Source organism: Rhododendron vialii, chromosome 3a (genome assembly GCF_030253575.1).
Source record: "Rhododendron vialii isolate Sample 1 chromosome 3a, ASM3025357v1".
NCBI lineage: Eukaryota > Viridiplantae > Streptophyta > Magnoliopsida > Ericales > Ericaceae > Rhododendron > Rhododendron vialii.
Window position 1 is genome coordinate 3,710,956 of NC_080559.1, and position 18,175 is coordinate 3,729,130.

General features: G+C 39.4%; 2 protein-coding genes across 4 annotated transcripts; both read right to left on the reverse strand.

Moving 5' to 3' along the window:
- Positions 1-3,011: 3,011 nt before the first annotated feature.
- On the reverse strand, positions 3,012-10,360 carry LOC131318591 (probable inactive purple acid phosphatase 16). Of its 2 annotated transcripts, XM_058348489.1 has the most exons (5): positions 10,005-10,356; positions 6,534-6,758; positions 5,454-5,730; positions 4,455-4,623; positions 3,012-3,480 (listed from the first exon to the last, which is right to left on the reverse strand). In XM_058348489.1, the coding sequence occupies exons 1-5, from the start codon at positions 10,270-10,272 to the stop codon at positions 3,214-3,216; spliced, it is 1,206 nt and encodes a 401-aa protein (XP_058204472.1). In that variant the 5' UTR covers positions 10,273-10,356; the 3' UTR covers positions 3,012-3,213. The 2 variants fall into 2 exon arrangements, with proteins under 2 accessions (XP_058204472.1, XP_058204473.1); XM_058348490.1 differs by lacking the exon at positions 6,534-6,758 and having other exon boundaries at positions 10,005-10,360.
- A 977-nt stretch (positions 10,361-11,337) lies between these two features.
- On the reverse strand, positions 11,338-18,137 carry LOC131318592 (probable inactive purple acid phosphatase 16). 2 transcript variants are annotated; one of them, XM_058348491.1, is made up of 5 exons: positions 17,685-18,137; positions 14,607-14,837; positions 13,524-13,800; positions 12,594-12,762; positions 11,338-11,780 (listed from the first exon to the last, which is right to left on the reverse strand). In XM_058348491.1, exons 1-5 carry the CDS (start codon positions 17,953-17,955, stop codon positions 11,562-11,564), a joined length of 1,167 nt encoding a protein of 388 aa, XP_058204474.1. In that variant the 5' UTR covers positions 17,956-18,137; the 3' UTR covers positions 11,338-11,561. The 2 variants fall into 2 exon arrangements, with proteins under 2 accessions (XP_058204474.1, XP_058204475.1); XM_058348492.1 differs by having other exon boundaries at positions 13,524-13,794; positions 17,685-18,115.
- Between the last annotated feature and the right edge of the window lie 38 nt (positions 18,138-18,175).

The following is an 18,175-nucleotide window of genomic DNA, read 5'->3' on the forward strand; positions in this document are numbered from 1 at the left end:
TCGCACCCCTCTTTTTACCATTTGCAATCTCCTTTTTTTTTTTTTGTCTTTCTTTAGGGAAGTGATTTTCACACTGTCCTTTTTACAATCCACACTCCTTTTTTGCCTTTATCTACGTGAATTTACTATCCTGTCCTTTTTTCAATAGGTTTTTTCGCACATCCAATGACAACATTGCAAATTCACGTGGATTGTAAAAAATAGGGAGTGTGAAAATCATTTCCCTTTATTTACTATACCTTTTAATGTGTGTTGAACCACTGAAAGATCATATTGCAAACTTGCATTAACAAAGACCAAAAAAAGAAGGATTTAAAATAGAGGGGTGCGAAAATCATTACCCTCTGCTGAAATTCTGAAACGAACTTGGTTCATGTTTTCTAGCAGATTTGGAAAGTAGTAACACTGCTGGGCAATATATGCCAATGGTTAATTTATCTTTGTCCATTGTACAAGAATGAAGACCCTGTTGTTTCAAACAATGCTATTGGAAGCTCAATTGGGGTTCACTAGCAGGATGAAATGAGTGTTTGTGGCAGTTGGAAGTATTTGGAATCCATAGGGAATGAGAATTTTTTTTATTATCGCGTAGACAAAAAAGAAAATTGGGAGTATTTGGAATCCATAGGGAATGAGAATTTTATTTATTCAAGTTCTTGAACGGTCTCGTTGTCGTAGATTAATAAAAAAAAAAAACGGTCTCTTTGTCAAATAAAAGGAGATTTGGTAGCTCCTTTTCTTGCCTTCCAAAACGAGTCATGCCAAATTTCAAGTAGACTTTAGATTTGGGTCCTCATTTGACAGCTATAGCTTAGAGCATCTCAACTCTCAAATCTTCAAATTTGAGGTGCCACCAAAACTGTTCTATGTGACGGCATTTCCTGTTTTTTTTTGCTAAAGAAATGGTCAAGTAAAATTGTTGTATGGTTTTTGATTCCCAATTTCAAACCAACCAAGAACCTTCATCATATACATCAAGAACAAAACACACTTTTTCCTTCCCATTCTCAGACCTACCAAATAGCTTCATGATGTGTAGTTTTATAGCTTCATGATATGTTTCGGAGAAAACTTCCACAGGTAGGATTGTTGGATCAGGATCAGACGTACCCATGGATTCTATTTCTTTCTTCTTCTTTTTCTCGAAGGTCGGGATATCCGGGCTAGTTTGCGCGCACTTCAACTATTCTCCTTCTAGGTCCGGTATTCTAATTCTTGTCGGTACACAAGTATTTATCACATGGAACCCACAGGAAATCGGTCCTACGTACTCACTTTCAGATAAGCCATGTGAAGTTGTGAACATCTTTTGGCTAGTGGCTTTCGGCTCTCTAGTTGTCCAAAGTAGTAATTAATAGGGTACTCTTTTAGCACTTCCGTGACACTTGGTACAGAGAGAGAGAGAGAGAGAGAGAGAGAGAGAGAGAGAGAGAGAGAGAGAGGCATAAAGTGGCTTTCGACAGTAATTGAGCTGTTCAATGGCCCAAGAAAAGTTATCAAGAATAGAGAAAAGGTTTCGTGGCCAAAAGTACTTGTGGAATCTTTGGTTGATCAAATTAGATTGCCACAGAGTTTTTTTTTTTGGTGTATAGCCCTACTTGAGATCAAACCATCCTTTTCCATGGTAGACCTGCAATAAATTTTCATTGAAAATCGGAAGTTTTAATAATTAAATCCCACCAATAGTACTGTTGCATTCACCACGAAGGGTGGTAAACAAGTTGGCTCCTTCCTCCCCACGGTCACAATTCGAACTCGCTCGTGGTAGAAAATGTAAACTCGATGTCGTGTGATAGAATACCCTTGTGCTGCAGCTCGTCCCTAATGGATGGAATCGTTAGAGCCTATGTTCCTTTCCGAAGAGTAGAATCGAAGCTTAGTGTCGAACAAGTCGGTGTAACTCTAGAGTTCTACTCTATGGTGGCAAACTTGATAGAGTTAGTTTTCAGGCTTTCAGCTGTGACCTCACAAGAGCATTTCTCAGTCGAGCATTATTCAGCGGGTAAGAAACCCTATAGCATTTCTTGCGCCCCAACACTAAGAATCGAACTTTAAACAATTGCGTGGGGAGCAAACTCACCAACCAACTAACTGGACTGGACTAACCATGGGGCTAAAGTTGTGTTTCCTTTATGTACTTCATTCCTTCGATTCTTTAACACTCTCCTACCACCTATAATTAATCTGAATACTCATAGGAGGGACCAAATAGACTGATTAAATGTAAAACAAACTTTAGGGAACCGAACCAAAAGAGGAAACCTGTCCCTAAATGATACTCCTGCCTAAGCATGAAGCATAATAATCAGATAAAACCAGTGGATACAGACCTGTGTGTGCATTCATTACCGTTGCTATGCTAGCAACATTCTTCTTGTTAATTTAGAATGTCCGGGCCATCTTACACGTACCTCGATTAATCTCTAAAAAATCAAACTTACCTCGTAGGAGACCTATTTAATGGCGGAGTAAAGCACCTCTGAAAACTAATCCCACTTTCCATTAGCAAGAGACCTATTTAATGTCGCAGTAAAGCCCTGTATAATCCCACGCGAGTTGATAATACCTAGTAAATTCGAATCCATGATCTAGGAGGAAGCAACCTCTAACTTTTTAACACCAGTTAATGACAAGTGCTAACTCAACTTTCTAACGTATTAATACGACTTCAAATCACGAGAATCGAACTCTAGACACACCAGGAAACTGAACAAGTGGGGAGGTCAATTACCTGTGACTTGTATCCACGACCCGCTATAAAGCGAGAGCCTTGTTCACTGAATATGGCGTATTCTGATCAGATAAGTATTAGTCACCTAATTAGTGCACCCAGTTAGTTCATGGGGTCCCTGGTGCATTAAACTTCCCATCAGTTTACTTTTAGCATGTGCTTAAGCCCATTATGATCCAATTAATCTAATCATGCCTCATAACTGAGCCTGAGGTGTTCAATCACAATTACTACTTCACATATTCTGTATGTATTAATGCCAGCTATTTCAAGAACATAATTCATCTTCCCAACATCTCCATCAGAATCATCGAACTTTTATTACTACAAAAGTATGCATGAAGTTAATAATTACTACAAGATATGTACAAAGGTGATATGTACAAATCATAAGTTGTTTCTGGCTTATTTCTAGCCATCCACCATTGATTATTATAAGATACAAATGCATTCACATACTTTTTCGTTTTGTTTTGGGGTAATCACTTTTCCTTTGAAGAAAATTGATCAACAAGAAAGGATGAAAGAAGTACAGTTTCAGAGCTCAAGATGACTTCACTGTGGGTATGACCATCTTCCATCCTTATCCATGACTTGAGAGAGAAGGGCTGCTGAGTGATCTCCAAAATTCTAGCTCCTCTAGCCCAGTTTCCATATCCACCATAACCGGTATGCCTAGCAAAGCACAGCCATAGTTTCTTGTATGGGCAGCACCAGTCTAATCCATGGTTGTGTCCTACAAACACTGCCTGCCACCATGAAAAAGAACGCAACAACCACATAAGATCCCATTTTTTACCATCAAAGCACAAACATGGATGGGACTGCAGACACATATGGTATGTATGTTCACAGATAAGAGCTTGGGTTTGATTATAAAACCTCATAGGATCATGTAACTGGCATTTGAAAGTAGCAATTGGTGGAGGTATTACATATCCTCTGATAGCCAACGCCCCAAAACGTGGGATACAAAGCAGTGAGAGTGTGAATGGCATTGGTAACCCCAGCCAATGGGATCACTCTCCCCATACTAACTTGATAGAATTATATATCCCCTCAACTGTCGATCAGGCCAATAAATAGGACAGGTGCATCAACCATTTAGGGGGAATTTGGAAACTCATTTTCAGTTACGTAAATACTCTCATCTTCAGAGTAAAATCAAGAACAAAGCCTCAAAAAAATAAATTCTATTGCGCACTTAAGCCATATAGGATTTCAACTTCCAACTTTTGTAGCAGTGACTTAAACCAAATTTCCCGCTTCGGTACGTGTAAGTCATGGGACGCATACTGAGATACATGGTAGTAGAAGAAATATTACAACTATCTCAATAACATTTTATCCACAAGTACCTAGGTTTTTTTAATATCATGGAACACGATACCCTTGATAGAGCTCAATAGAGAAAACAGATTTTTATAGCCAACCCCAATTGATTTGGACTTAAGACTCGGTTTGGTTTGGTTATTCCTTCCACACAGAAGCGGCATGCAGTACTGCAATGTTCGCATTTCAAATGAACACACTGGAATAATATGCTAGGGAGTAGGGACAACTCACACGAGTAAGAAGAGTAAAATACGTGTAAATATGCATAGAATCCCAAGTAGTTGATCTGCTTACCAGGACCAGCTCAGTTTTGACTTCAACTGTCTAAAATCACACCATATGCATCTCTAAGGGCATAAAATTATAGTCAATATTTCTGTTTTCTCACCTTGACAGAAGGCCTTTCTTCAAGAAGTTTCATAACGCCCATTTCGGCTTCTTGAGCGGCAACACTCTCCTTGTTAATAGAACCCACACAGAATGAAAATGGCAGAAACATTGGAGCCACCTTCCCATAGGCTGTACTTGGTATGTGCCAGAAAATTATCTCAGGAACCCTACACAATACTGCTCCATTTGGTTGCTAAGAAAGCGGTGAAAAGAAAATTAGGAATCTTCACATTTGCCATTGTTTGGTCTACAAGACATGTAGCAACCGAAAAACTCAACTGAATCTGCCATAAAAGCAGTAGTGAAACTCCAGTTTGAGGTTTTGATTTCCTTAGTACAAACAAAGCAAAAGTAAGATTCTAATTCTCTAATGCTCCGAATTCTTGGCAACTAATAGGACAAAGGAAAGAAAAGTTAGAACACATTATTATCATTTGTTGCTTTATGGATACCAAGACGCAATGCAGAAAAATTAGGGAGGGGATTAAGCATTATTTTTCTTACCACTTCCCTTTCAGAGACAGCTCAACTCTATTTGGGGCCAAAGGCGGAAATCAAAGCGAGACAATTATTTTTTAAAGACATTTCTACGTTGTAACAATTTATTTAGACAAAAAGTTCCTTGCTTTATGGGGGAAGAAATGCTAAGTTTTTATTTAAGTTTCTTAAACATACCATTGATATAAAAGTAATCAGCTAATTCTCTTATGATAATCAATGGTAGGAGATTTTATAAATTTTTTTTGGAAACACTTAAGAAGCTCGTATTGTCAGTGATAATTTTTGCGTAATGCATGCACTTGAAGAATTAGCCTAGAGTCTAGAGTTCTAATATGATTTCATCCATCGCTCACAGCCTTTTCTTCTTTTAGCTTTTACCCACACTAGTGAATTAAACAGACAAGTAAGAATATAAAAAATGTGGGGCTCCTCTTTATGTGAGGACTAGGGCGTGGGGGTTGGGGTTGGGCCGGTTGGCTCAGCCACTACTGCCTACCTTGAATCAGGGTTAAGCTCATTCGATTTGTTGTGGAACCATTTTGCCTGGGTTCCTGATAGAACTTCTGGATAGGAACCACCACCAGAATCCATGAAGTACACGAATGCCACTGGTGATTGAGGGTCATTTGATGATGAGAGTTGAATCACATAGTTGGATACGCTGGGCCAAAGCTCCTTTGGACCAGTTTTAGAGTACGATAACGCGTTGTCCATGATCTCATTTTTCATCAGCTCCAATCGCCGTGTTCCTCGGAAGCTACAATCTTCTTCACCTGAAATTGTGGATTTTACTTTACTTTAGGGATCCCAACATTGCAAGTGCCAACTCTTACGGAAATATTTTCCATCTAAGATAGTCGCGCAGAAAAGGAAGCAGCATCTCAAAACCACAAAAACATTCTGCAAGTCGGTCAAAACCACCTTGTTCTAACCGGTTAAGGGGATGGGAAAATGACCCGTTGAAATTCAACCTGTGTCAAATGTAGAATTGACCAGAAAAGCACTTAAATAATCTATCCATTTCAAACTCAGTACACAAATTAAGGTATTGAATAGACTCAGGTTAAAATGGCTCCTAAAATCCCAGGTTTGAACTAAATCTATTTGTAACATGAAAAAGGACACAGTAATGGCATTTTGCCAACATCTTGAAGCAAAATATAAGGCTGCTTCATTGTGACGAGAAGAATTGTTGTATGCACTGAGCCTGTGGTTTTCCCTTGAATGGCAGGTTTCTAAGTTGATGGCGGCAATCTTACTTCATCAACATTTTCGCTACGAAATATCTTGCAGAGTTGTCATGGGCGAGACATTGGAAAAGACATACAATCGCCAATCAGAATACTGACTTAAGTTTATCAAAAAACCAATAGTGCCATAATATGCAAAACAGGTGTTTGGCATTAGAAAACCTAGATCCCCAATTATGAAGACTACCATAAAAAAAACCTGTCAGTTCAAACCAAGTACGTTGTATTATTGTTCTTAAAAAGACCAAACTGATGAAATAGGGGGAAAAAGGCTGGTCAATTAATGTGTTGGCAGCTTTTCACAACTGTATCAACTTTGGCTTTACCTGGCAGAGAGCAATTTGCTGCAGGGCAGCGAAGTTGCGGAATTCCACTGGCTGAAAACCACTCCATTGGCCACACAAATGGCGCATCATCATGGTTTCCAAACACGCTGGCCCATGGTATTCCTCTGGCTTTTGTTGGAGAAATTGCTTGACCCCAATACGAGCTTGCATTTCCAACCATTATGTTATTAGCCGTGACGACATCCCCAAGATAAACTACAAAATCTGCCATGAAATTGGGTTTTATTAATGTGCAACAGAGACGAAAAATCAGAGAATCGTAATGGTCTTATTTTTTATCCTCCTAGTTGGATATTTTACAATCAAATAGGACTAAGGCTCTAAAAGTAGGCAATAGGTAACCCTTCTAAAAGTATACCTACCCTCATCGGGGTTTCACCTGTTCTCTGCCTTTGCCTTTCACAATAGCATGGGCCTCCTTACCACTCAAGCCACATGTTTCTATACGTCAAAAAAATGGGCAGCAGGGGTAACGAAGGGGAGATCTCCAACTCTTTTGCTAATCGGTAACTACTTCAATATCTTCATAGTAAGAGTGCAACGGCACGATACATTTCCTCATTCTTTCTCCTATATGTTTTGGAAAAAAAAAAAAGGCTTTATAAACTAACAAGCAAGATCACCCTATGAGGATCTACAAAGCCTGAAACTCTTCAACTAGGATCCTAAGAAGACAACACTTTTCAAATTAAAACCCAGCGTCTAGCAATGCTAGAGATAACCTGCGGCCTTAGGGATTGCTGGTAAACAATGAATAAAATCTTCTTAGCCATTATCTACAAGATTTCAACATGATGTCAATGCGAATTGGTTTCGGGTCGGATGGCTCCTAAAGTTTAACTTCGTTTCAGAGATAGGTCTTGGGTTGCAGGCCAAGTCCTAGCCCCGGATCTCTTTCCTTCCTTTCTAAAAATTTCTTTGATGCATGTGTCTTATTATGTGAGTACATTTTTATAGATATCTACTACAATCCATTTCTCCTGCGGACCACCGCATTTTAGTTTAAAATGCGGACTACCGTTCTGGCCATTGGATTGTGTTTTGAATTGTCAGGATTCGTGGATGAACAATCTGTCCGCGAATCCTGACCATTCAAAACAGTTCGCGTGAACAGATTGTCCACGAATCCTGACCATTCAAAACACAATCCAACGGCAGCTGAGTAGTCTGCATTTTAGCTAAAATGCAGTGGTCCGCAGGAGAAACGCTCCAATCTACTACATATCGTATAGGTTAGCATTGCCAGTAGAAGCTCTCTCCAACCTTCTCCCTAAATTCCAGGGATTCCATAATGGAAGTTGAAGAGAATGTGAAACCATCTCCTTGCTTATGGAATGAAATAGGTTCACATGTTTGTAGCCAGGACAAGTATTATTTGAATCAAGTAATTTGCAGGGAGAATCAATAAACGTTGGGACATTTTATCTATCACAACGCTAATAAAGATGATAATAAACATGATACACAACAATTTGCGTTAGTATAGAAGATGCACCATATCTTTTCCTAATAACTACAAGATGGATTAAATCATATTCTTTTGCCCTATTTCTTTTAACATGCATCATCATACCTGTAAATCTTCACCTTATATTGTACTCATTATGTAATGTTACAATTCTTGGCCTGATTTTAGGATTCGATCCACGAATCCAGAACCACAACTTTAACAACATAGTTCTACTCCCGTGCAACCGGATTGCATGTACAGGGATTGTTAGAGACTTGTTCCTCATTGACTCTCTAAGTAGCCCATAGTCTTGGACTAGCTCAATATAGTCAAAAGATACCACCAAAACTATTAACACACATCATCAAATTTTTCTTCCTTACTAGAACTTTTTGTCTAGCTTTGTGATATATGGAGCCATGGACATGAAATTAATGCACCACTTAATGACGTAATTGATACAATACCCACAATAGCTCGTTTCAAAGATACTATAGCAAAATCAATGTCAGGCTTCTTCCCAATAAATATTTCCAAGTTTGTGATATATGGACACGAAATTACGGAGTGTAACTTTGTTCCCTTCACTTTTGGTGGGAGTAACTTTACCCACTTTTTACGAGGTACATTTGCAAGTCCCATAACAACGATCAAAGCCGTTCCTCTTTCAAGAACTGATTTGCTAGGAGACCATGCAAAAATTCAGCTCAATCAGGCGAGCACTATTTAGAGGGTGTTTGGGAAGCAGTTTTTTGCATTCCCATTTTTGGATTTTGGATGTTTGGTTCTCCCATTTTTAAACAACATTTCCCAAAATCCATTCACCAATTTTGGTAAAAGAAGCAGAATCCGAGAATGAGCTCAAGAGGAGCTTTTCACGGTTTTCCATTTTCCACTTTCACGTTAAATGACCAAAATACCCTTATCCATTCCTACATTTCCACTTCTACATTTTACCAGTTTCCATTTTCCATTTCACGAATGTGGGCTAATGTTGAATTCAATGAAAAAGTCGAACATCAGATGTTTGTTGCTGTGCAGTAGTATGAAATTTGAGGGAAAAAAAAAAGGAACGAAAAAACATATTTACACCTGTTGTAACAAAATAATAAAGACAAAGGGCAATATGGTAAAAATCAACCCATAATTCATTTTCAACATTCATCTACCAAACACTACTACAATTTCAAAATACATTCTGCACATATCTCCCAAACACTCCTACCATACTCAAAATACAATCCGGCCATAATCCAAAAAGCCAAAAATGAAAAGCCAAAAAGTAGGCTCCCAAATACCCCCTTAGTCACTTAATTGACACACTATTCCAAAATTCTTCGTTCCTACAAATGCAAAATCAATTTCAGCCTTCTTTCCTAGAACTATTTTCAAGTTTCTGACATATCGGCATGAAATTCATGGAACTTTGAATCAGTCAATCGACTTTGAACAATATCACGAAAGTTCTCTTGTTTGAAAGCTCCTATTGCTATATCAATCGAAACCCAACAACTAACAATCAATAGCTTTTTCATAACTCAGGTGTCCAGGCTAGCTTATGCACACCTTCGCCAACCCTAGGGACCAATCCCACCGTCCACTTGCGGAGTCCCAATTAAAGCCAAAAAACTCTGTATGGACTAGCCTCAAAGAAATTGATAGCACTTTCAAACCTACGACCTTAAGAAAGAGCAAACTCCCAAGTTTTAGGCCTTGTCCACTAGACCAACCCCTTGGTGTTAACCAACGATCAATAGTACTACCACTTTGTCTAACCATGGAATGAAGATCCATAAATATGTGACCATGTCAGACCTGGGTTCTCAAGTTTCTGAAATTAATGAACTATTTCATTAGTCAATTGGACATTTTCAGAAAGTTTCTCTTCTTTAAAAGCTCCAATTGCAATATCAATTCAAACCCAACAACTAAACCACCACTCCATAGTACTACCACCACAGAACGAAGATCAAAATCGATAGCAAGTGACAATATCAGACCTGGGTTTTCATTATCGAGTACAGTAGACATGACCTTCACTGAATTCAAGTCTTGCTTCGGGCCCCAATCGGTCCACGCGTTCTCGCCGAAGTGGAGGTCGGCAAACACGGCGATCTTGAACGGCGCCGCCGACGGGAACCGGAGGTAGTTTACCGGCTTGGTTCGTAGAGCGACGGTCCATCCGACGGCCAGGATGGAGCGGAAGAGGAGAGAGAGGAAAGCGAGGGACGTGATCGTCCAGCACTTTCGAGCACTCGCCAATGCCATTTCTCCCAACCCGAAGGCGGATAATTGTTTACGCAGGCAGGAGTGACTGAAATGTAATTGTATGACTCCTGTTTGTGCAAAAGCCTACCTACACAGCTCTCCTCTCCACCCGACTCGGAATTCGTGTAGTGCAAACCCTGTACCCTACATTGTGGCATCTGACCGTTCATTTTCAAGTTACTATAAACTCTTACCTTGACCGTTCATTTTCAAGTTACTAAACTCTCGCCTTAACGACTAGAAGTATATCTAAACTATTGATTGTTGAGATGGACGATTCGGATGTCACACGACACTACGACAGGATGCACTTCAGGGTCTGCACTAGAAGACTCTGTTTCCTCCCACCATCGCTCCAATCACAACCCGTGCCACTGGTGGGCCCCATTGCTCCAATCACAACCTCCATGCCACTGGAGTACATAAAAAAAAACACAAAAAGGGTCCGGATCTCCCAATAATTTGGACCAGACGAAACAGTCTAGATCGGGACCGTTCATTGGTACAATCAATAATTCGGAAAACTCATCAATTCTTATCGTCTTATGGGTAAGAATTTAAAAATACATCAAAACCATTTATTGCAGCAAATGAACGCTACTGCAAATGAAAGCTACTGATCAGCAATGTCTCCAATTGCGTTCTTGTGAAGTCCTTAAACTCTTACCCGTAAGACGGTAAGATATGACCTATTCGTATTTGATCAAGGATTGCAGTGAGTTTTCCCTAAAAAGTTCAACTATAGCTTAAGGACTTTAGACTTTCTACTAAATGAACTTCCGGACTTTTAGTTGATATATGTGAAGAGAATGACTTGTCTCAATATGTGCTTTCGCCAACTTTATCCTGCTTAATCTGTTCATCTGTTCAGTAATAGGGGAGACCCAGCCTTAGTCACCTAATTCGTACCCAGTCAGTTCATGGGGTCCTTGGTTCATTAGGCTCCCAGTTAGTTAGCATGTGCTTAAGCTCATTGTGATCCAACTAATCCAATCATCCCTCATTACCGAGGTGTTCAATGACTATCTACTACATAGGAGTATATCCTATGTGACCCAGTGCCAGTTATTTCAAGCACATAATTCATCTTCCCATCATCTCAGATAACAAGTATGTGCTATACACAACCGTGATATGTACAAATCATAAGTTGTTTCTGGCTTATATTTAGCCAGGCGTCAGCGATTACAAGATAAAAATACATCCATATACCTTTACTTTTTGTTTTGGAGAAAACCCTTTTCCTTTGAAGAAAATTGATCAAAAAGAAAGGATGAAAGAAATACATTTCAACTTTGAGAGCTCAAGATAACGTCACTATGGGTTTGACCATCTTCCATCCTTATCCATGACTTGAGAGAGAAGGGTTGCTGAGTGATCTCCAAAATTCTAGCTCCTTTGGCCCAGGTTCCGTATCCACCATAACCGGTATGCCTGGCAAAGCAAAGCCATAGTTTCTTGTAGGGGCAGCACCAGTCTAATCCATGGTTGTGTCCTACAAATACTGCCTGCCACCATGGAAAAGAACACATAATAAACCATAAGACCCCATTTTCACCCATCAATCAAAGCACAATCATGGGACCCCAGACAGATAGGGGTATGTTTGTTTCACGGATAAGAGCATGGGTTTTGGTTACAAATTGCATGGGATCGCATTCTTGGCATTGTATGCATCAATTGGTGGAGGTGTAACATATCTGTTTGATGGCCAATCCCATGAAACGTGGGATATGAAACATTGCGGGGTCGTGTGGTATTGCCGTATTGGCAATCCAATATGGTGGGATTACTCCCCCCGTAATAATTCGATCGAATTATACATGCCCCCATTTCGAACAGACCAATCGAATAGGACATGCGTATCAAACCACGTAATGGAAATTGGAAAACTCATTTTCAGTTTCCGCAAATACTCTCATCTTTAGCGTAAAATCAAGAAGGTCAAAGCCTCAGAATAGATGCTCACATTTCTGTTCCAGTTTGGAAGACGTGAGTCCTGGGACATATACTGAGATACATGGGAAGTGGGAACAGAAGGGGTATACTAGATAACCTCGATAACATTTCTTCCACACAGAAGTGGGATGCATTTTAACGAATTTTTTGCATTTGAAATGGGGCCTACTGGAATAGTACAATAAGAACAACTCACATGACCAAGACAAGTAAAAAACATGTAAATATGCATAGAAATCCTAGTTGTTGGTCACTTGGTCCGTTATCAGGACCAGTTGAGCTTTGACTTCTGACTGCCTAAAATCACACCATATGTATCTACAAGGGCAGATGAATTATAGTCAATATGTCTGTTTTCTCACCTTGACAGAAGGCCTTTCTTCAAGAAGTTTCATAACGCCCATTTCGGCTTCTTGAGGAGCAACACTCTCCAGGTTAATGGAACCCACACAGGATGATTGCGGCAGAGACGTTGGAGCCACCTTCTTATAGGCCGTGGTTGGTATGTGCCAGAAGATTATCTCAGGAGTCCTACACAGTACTGCTTCATTTAATTGCTAAGAAAGCGGTGAATAGAAAATTGAGAATCTTCACATTTGCCATTGTTGGTTTACATGATATACATGGCAACCAAAACACTCAACTGAATATGCCTCACAAGATTGAGTTTGAATTTTTGACTTTTTTAGAACAAACAAAGTAAATGTAAGATTCTAATTTTCTATTCCTCTCTGTTCTTGGCAACCAATAGGATACACAAAAAACAAGTTCGAAGACTATCATCATCTGTTGCTTTATGGGATATACCATGCAATGGGGAAAAACTAGCAAGGGAACTAAGGATTCTTTTTCTTTCCCCTCCCCCTTCTGAGATGGCTCAACTATTTTGGGGCCTAAGGCGGAAAATCAAAACGAGACGATTTTTTCGAGGCATTTTTACATTGTAACTAATTAGGGAAACAAAAGCTTCCTTGCTTTTTGAGAGGAAAATTTAGTTTTTTATAAGTGTCTCAAACATATTATTGATATTAAACTAATCTGCTTAGTAATCATATGATTATCAATGGTAGGAAGGATTCAATAACTCTTTATTTTGAAACGCTTCATAAAGAACAAGCTGCTATTGTTTTTTTAGGTAATGCATGCACTTGGAGAATTAGTCTAGACTTCTAATATGATTTCATCCATCGCCTACCCACTTACTAGAGAATTAAACACATAAGGTAAGAAACTAAGAATATAAAAAACGTAGGGCCTTCGGCGTTGGGTTCGGCTAAGCCACTAATGCCTACCTTGAATCAGGGTTAAGCTCATGGGACTTATTTCGGAACCATTCCGCTTGGGTTCCTGATATAACTTCTGGATAGGAACCACCACCAGAGTCCATAAAGTACAGGAGAGCCACTGGTGATGGAGAACCATTTGCGGGTAAGAGTTGAAGAATGTAGTTGGATACGCTTGGCCAAAGCTCCTTCGGACCAGTTTTAGAGTACGATAATGCGTTGTCCTTGATCTCATTTTTCATTAGCTCCAAACGCTCTGTCCCTCTGAAGCTACAATCTTCTTCACCTGAAATTAAAGATTTACTTCACTTTAGGGATCCCGACATTGAATGTTCAGCTGTTATTTTTTCAAGTGCCAACACATATTGATATGTTTTATATCTAAGACAGTCGTGGCAGAAAAGGAACCTGCACCACAAAAATATTCTGCAAGTTGGACCACCGAGTTCTAACTGTAAAAGAGACAGAAAAAAACAAAACAAAAAAGTTGTTTAAATTCAAACTCTGCCAAATGGAGACTTGACCAGAAGAGCACTTCAAAAATTTATCTGTTTAACTGGAAATTCAGTATACCAATGGAGTGAGGTATCGAAAATCTTTCATTTGCTTTCAATGTATATATATTCCCACTTTTGAACAAAATCGATTTGCTCTACTTTGACAAAGGACACAGTGATGCCATTTTGATAACATCTTGAAGCAAATTTCAATGCTGATTCATGCAGATTAGACATGTTAATGTATGCACTGCGCCAGGTTTTCCCTTGAATGGCCGGTTTCTAATTGGATGGGCCCATCTTTCTTCCTCTGCATTTTCATGGGCGACACACTCAAAAAGGTATCCAAAATATTGACTTTTAGTTTATCAAGAGCCCAATAGTACATAATATGCAACATAGTAGTTTGGCATAATAAAATCCAAATCCATAATTTACTTGACTACAATCAAATCGCATGTCAGTTCAAGGCAAGTAAGTTATATTATTCTTCTGGAAAACACCAAACTGAGGAAATAAGCGGGGAAAAGGCTTGTCCATTTATGCTTATCAGCTTTTCTCAACTGTATCATTAATATTTCAACTTGCGGTTTACCTGAGGCTGAGAGTGAGCTAATTGCTGCAGGGCAACGAAGTTGAGGAATTCCAGTGGCTGAAAACCACTCCAGTGGCCACACAAATGGTGCATCGTCATGGTTTCCAAACACACTAGCCCATGGTATTCCTCTGGCTTTCGTAGGAGAGATTGCTTGATCCCAATACAAGCTTGCATTCGCGATCATTACATTATTAGCAGTGATTACATCCCCAAGATAAACTACAAAATCTGTCATGCAATTGGGGTTTAGTAAAGATAATATGCAACAGAGACCAGAAAAATTTGGAAAACGGTAATGGCCTTATTAGCGATCCTTCTTTTTGGACATTTTATAATCAAATAGAGCTAAAGCTTTCCAAGTAGGTAATGGTCGGAAGCATTCCCTCATAGGGGTTTCACCTGTTGTCTGCCTTTGCCTTTGCTTTGACAACAATAGCATGGGTTCCCTTACAGCCGCTTTGGATTCTGAGAATGGGAGTGATAAGAGAGAGCCCTTTCTCACCAAATGGCGAGAAAAAGTGGAAGGAGCCAGTCAAAAAATATCATTTTTGTACTTTTTCCTTTCATTTCTGACCAAAGTACTCTATCAAAATGAGTGATTTGGAAAGAAACTCTAATCCTTTCTTTTCTTATCAAATCCCCTCGATTCAAAGGGGCTGTTACCACTCAAGCTACATGTTTCAATGCCCCAAAAAAAATGGGCGAGGAAAGAAGGCGCGATTAACAACTCTTTTGTTAATTGGTAACTACTTCAATTTCTACATGGTAAGAGTGTAACAGTACGACACAACTCCTTCTTTCTCATTTTTTCTTTGGTAAGTTCCTTCTTTCTCTTTTATTGAAGGCTTTATTATTTTTTACACTAATAATTAACGCTGCACCTCTTCATCTAAGATCCTAAGAACACGAAGAAATTGCAAATCAAATCGAGTCCTTCTACCACCACACCCAATCACACACCCACACTCACAATAAGGGTAGCGCCCGCACACACTACACGTCTAGTGTGTGTGGGCCCCACCCTTATTATGAGTAGGGGTGTGTAAATGAGTGTGTGAATGGGTGTGGTGTTAGAATTATTAAATCAAATCACAGCTTCCTGCAATTCTAGAGATAGACTGCAGCCTAAAGGATTGCTAGTAAACAAGAGTCAGAGCCACTTAGCTACACTACATAGTATCAATGCGAATTGGTTCTGGCTCACATGTCTCTTAAATTTTAACTTCATATCAAAGATAGGTCTAGGGTAGCCCTTGCAGGCCAAGTCCTAGCCCCGGAACTCTTTTCTTTCTTTTTAATTATTTCCTCTATGTGTGTGTATTTTCCTATGTATATACTACATTTTTTATTTGATAACCAGGTATCCGAGTCAGTTTACGTGCACCTCAACTAATATTGGGGGACCATAAACCCACCATCAACTAGCGGGGGCCCCACTTAAAGCCGGAGCAAATGGAATATGGTACATATCGTATAGGTTAGCTTTGTTGGTAGAATCTCTCCCTAAATTCCACCGATTCCATAATGGAACTTGAAGAAAATGTGAAAGCATCTGCTTGCTTATGTAATGAAATAGGTTCACATGTTTGTAGCCACTAGCCAATGCAAGGGATTATTTGAATCAAATAATTTGCATGGAGAATAAAAAATGCGAGTCAAGTCCAAAAATAAATAAGTTTGTATCACTAGTAACGATGATAATAAACACAATACAACAATTTATGTTCGTATGGAATATGCCCCTATACCTTTTCTAATAGTAACTAGAAGATGCATGATATCCTATTTCTTTTAACACATGTCATCATACTGGTAAATCTTCACCTTCTCTTACACTACACTGAAGTATAAGCTTACAATTCTTGGCCACCAATCAAAAACCAAAACATTAACAACATTGCTCTCCTACAAGTTCCGTGTAACCGGATTTGCATAAGCAGGGATTAGGTCCATGTAGCCCAATGACACCACCAATGTATAACTTGCAACATCCCATTTCCTTCCTTCCTACATCATTTTTCTACCTTGGTGATGATACACAGACATGAAACTTTAGAATCACTTAATTGACACAATATCCAAAAATTGCTCATTTGCAAGCTCCTATTGCCAAATTAATTTCGGCCTAATTTGATAACAATTTTGAAGTTCTTGATATATGAACATGGAATTAAGGAACTAATTAATCACTTAATTGATACAGTGTACCAACTTGCTCGTTGTTCGCGCAAGCCCAATGTCAAATTTTGGCAATGCCAGTCTTGGTGCCAGATTTGATGACCTTCAAAGTGTGGGAAAGGTGAATGCAAAGGGGGAAGAAAGGTGTTCATGCCGAAATGGCATTGTACTCAAGGACGAGCAGAGGGGATGATGAATCCAGGCAGTCGGCCAACCCACGTCTCAAATTTTTTTGGAATTATAGTAGTTTTTTATCGGCAACTTGAAAATATTATAATACAGTTTTGAAAAATAATTTTAATTTTAGCAACCCTTTATTTTTAAACTATTATTTTACTCTTAAAAATGAATGGGGACGCACAAGATTGTATGCAGATGTTTTTTAATCTCTATATGCGCAATTCCCGAGAAGCCAAGGGTGATTCTCCTATTCTTTTGTACATAAGTTTTAATAAAATCTCGTATTTTTTATCTTCTTCTACACCTTCCGAATAGTTTTTAAATTGTGCAAACCAAAGGGAATGCTGATCTTGGGTTGTACCCAATCTAAAACCAAGTGGATTTCATATTTTTGTCCCATACTCTCCCACTACCATCCATTTCATGATATAATCTTAGTAATTGAATAGGTTGATCCAATATTTATATGACAATCTTCTTTTTCATAGTATATTTTCAAAATTTCTATTGATTGAAAAATTAATATCGCCATTTGTATGTTAGGATTTGAACTTTCGCCCCTCCAGCCTTGCAAATTTTGTCTCTTTCCTTGATTGCACTGGTGGAGCAATCGTGCCATTCTCTCCCAACAACGAAATCAACACTCCAATAGTACTACTACCACTGTGACTAACCATAGAAGGAAGATCGAAAGTCCATATGTGAAGAATATCAGACCTGGGTTTTCTTTATCGAGTACAGCGGACATGACCTTCACTGAATTCAAGTCTTGTTTCGGGGCCCAATCGGTCCACGCGTCCTCGCCGAAGTGGAGGTCGGCGAACAGAGCGATCTTGAACGGCGCCGCCGCCGACGGGAACCGGAGGTAGTTTTCCGGCTTGTCTCGTAGAGCGACGGTCCATCCGACGGCCAGGATGAAGCAGAGGAGGAGAGAGAGGAAGGCGAGGGACTTGATCGTCCAGCTCTTTCGAGCCCTCGCCAATCCCATTCCTCCCAACGGAAGGCGGTTGGTTAATTGAACGAGGCAAGTGCGCGTGTGGGAGCGGAAATTCAAGCGCGAGCGTGAACGTGAAAGAGTTTATCCAACATATGTCAGACTACTAAAATTCGTAAGACTGAAGATTGATAGTCCGAGCACCGAGTAAGAATTAAGAAAGCGAGCGAAGGTCAAGGCTCCGATGAAGAATTATGTGCTCAGAAATACTAGG

Excerpts from the sequence above, each read along its gene's own strand:
- LOC131318591 (XM_058348489.1), bottom strand. The coding sequence starts at position 10,272 with ATGGCATTGGCGAGTGCTCGAAAGTGCTGGACGATCACGTCCCTCGCT. Across the intron at positions 5,731-6,533 it reads AGCAAATTGCTCTCTGCCAG|GTGAAGAAGATTGTAGCTTC; the intron begins GTAAAGCCAAAG and ends CCACAATTTCAG. Across the intron at positions 4,624-5,453 it reads GAGCTTAACCCTGATTCAAG|GGTTCCTGAGATAATTTTCT; the intron begins GTAGGCAGTAGT and ends AGTATTGTGTAG.
- LOC131318592 (XM_058348491.1), bottom strand. The coding sequence starts at position 17,955 with ATGGGATTGGCGAGGGCTCGAAAGAGCTGGACGATCAAGTCCCTCGCC. Across the intron at positions 14,838-17,684 it reads ACTCGATAAAGAAAACCCAG|ATTTTGTAGTTTATCTTGGG; the intron begins GTCTGATATTCT and ends ATTGCATGACAG. Across the intron at positions 11,781-12,593 it reads AAGAAAGGCCTTCTGTCAAG|GCAGTATTTGTAGGACACAA; the intron begins GTGAGAAAACAG and ends CCATGGTGGCAG.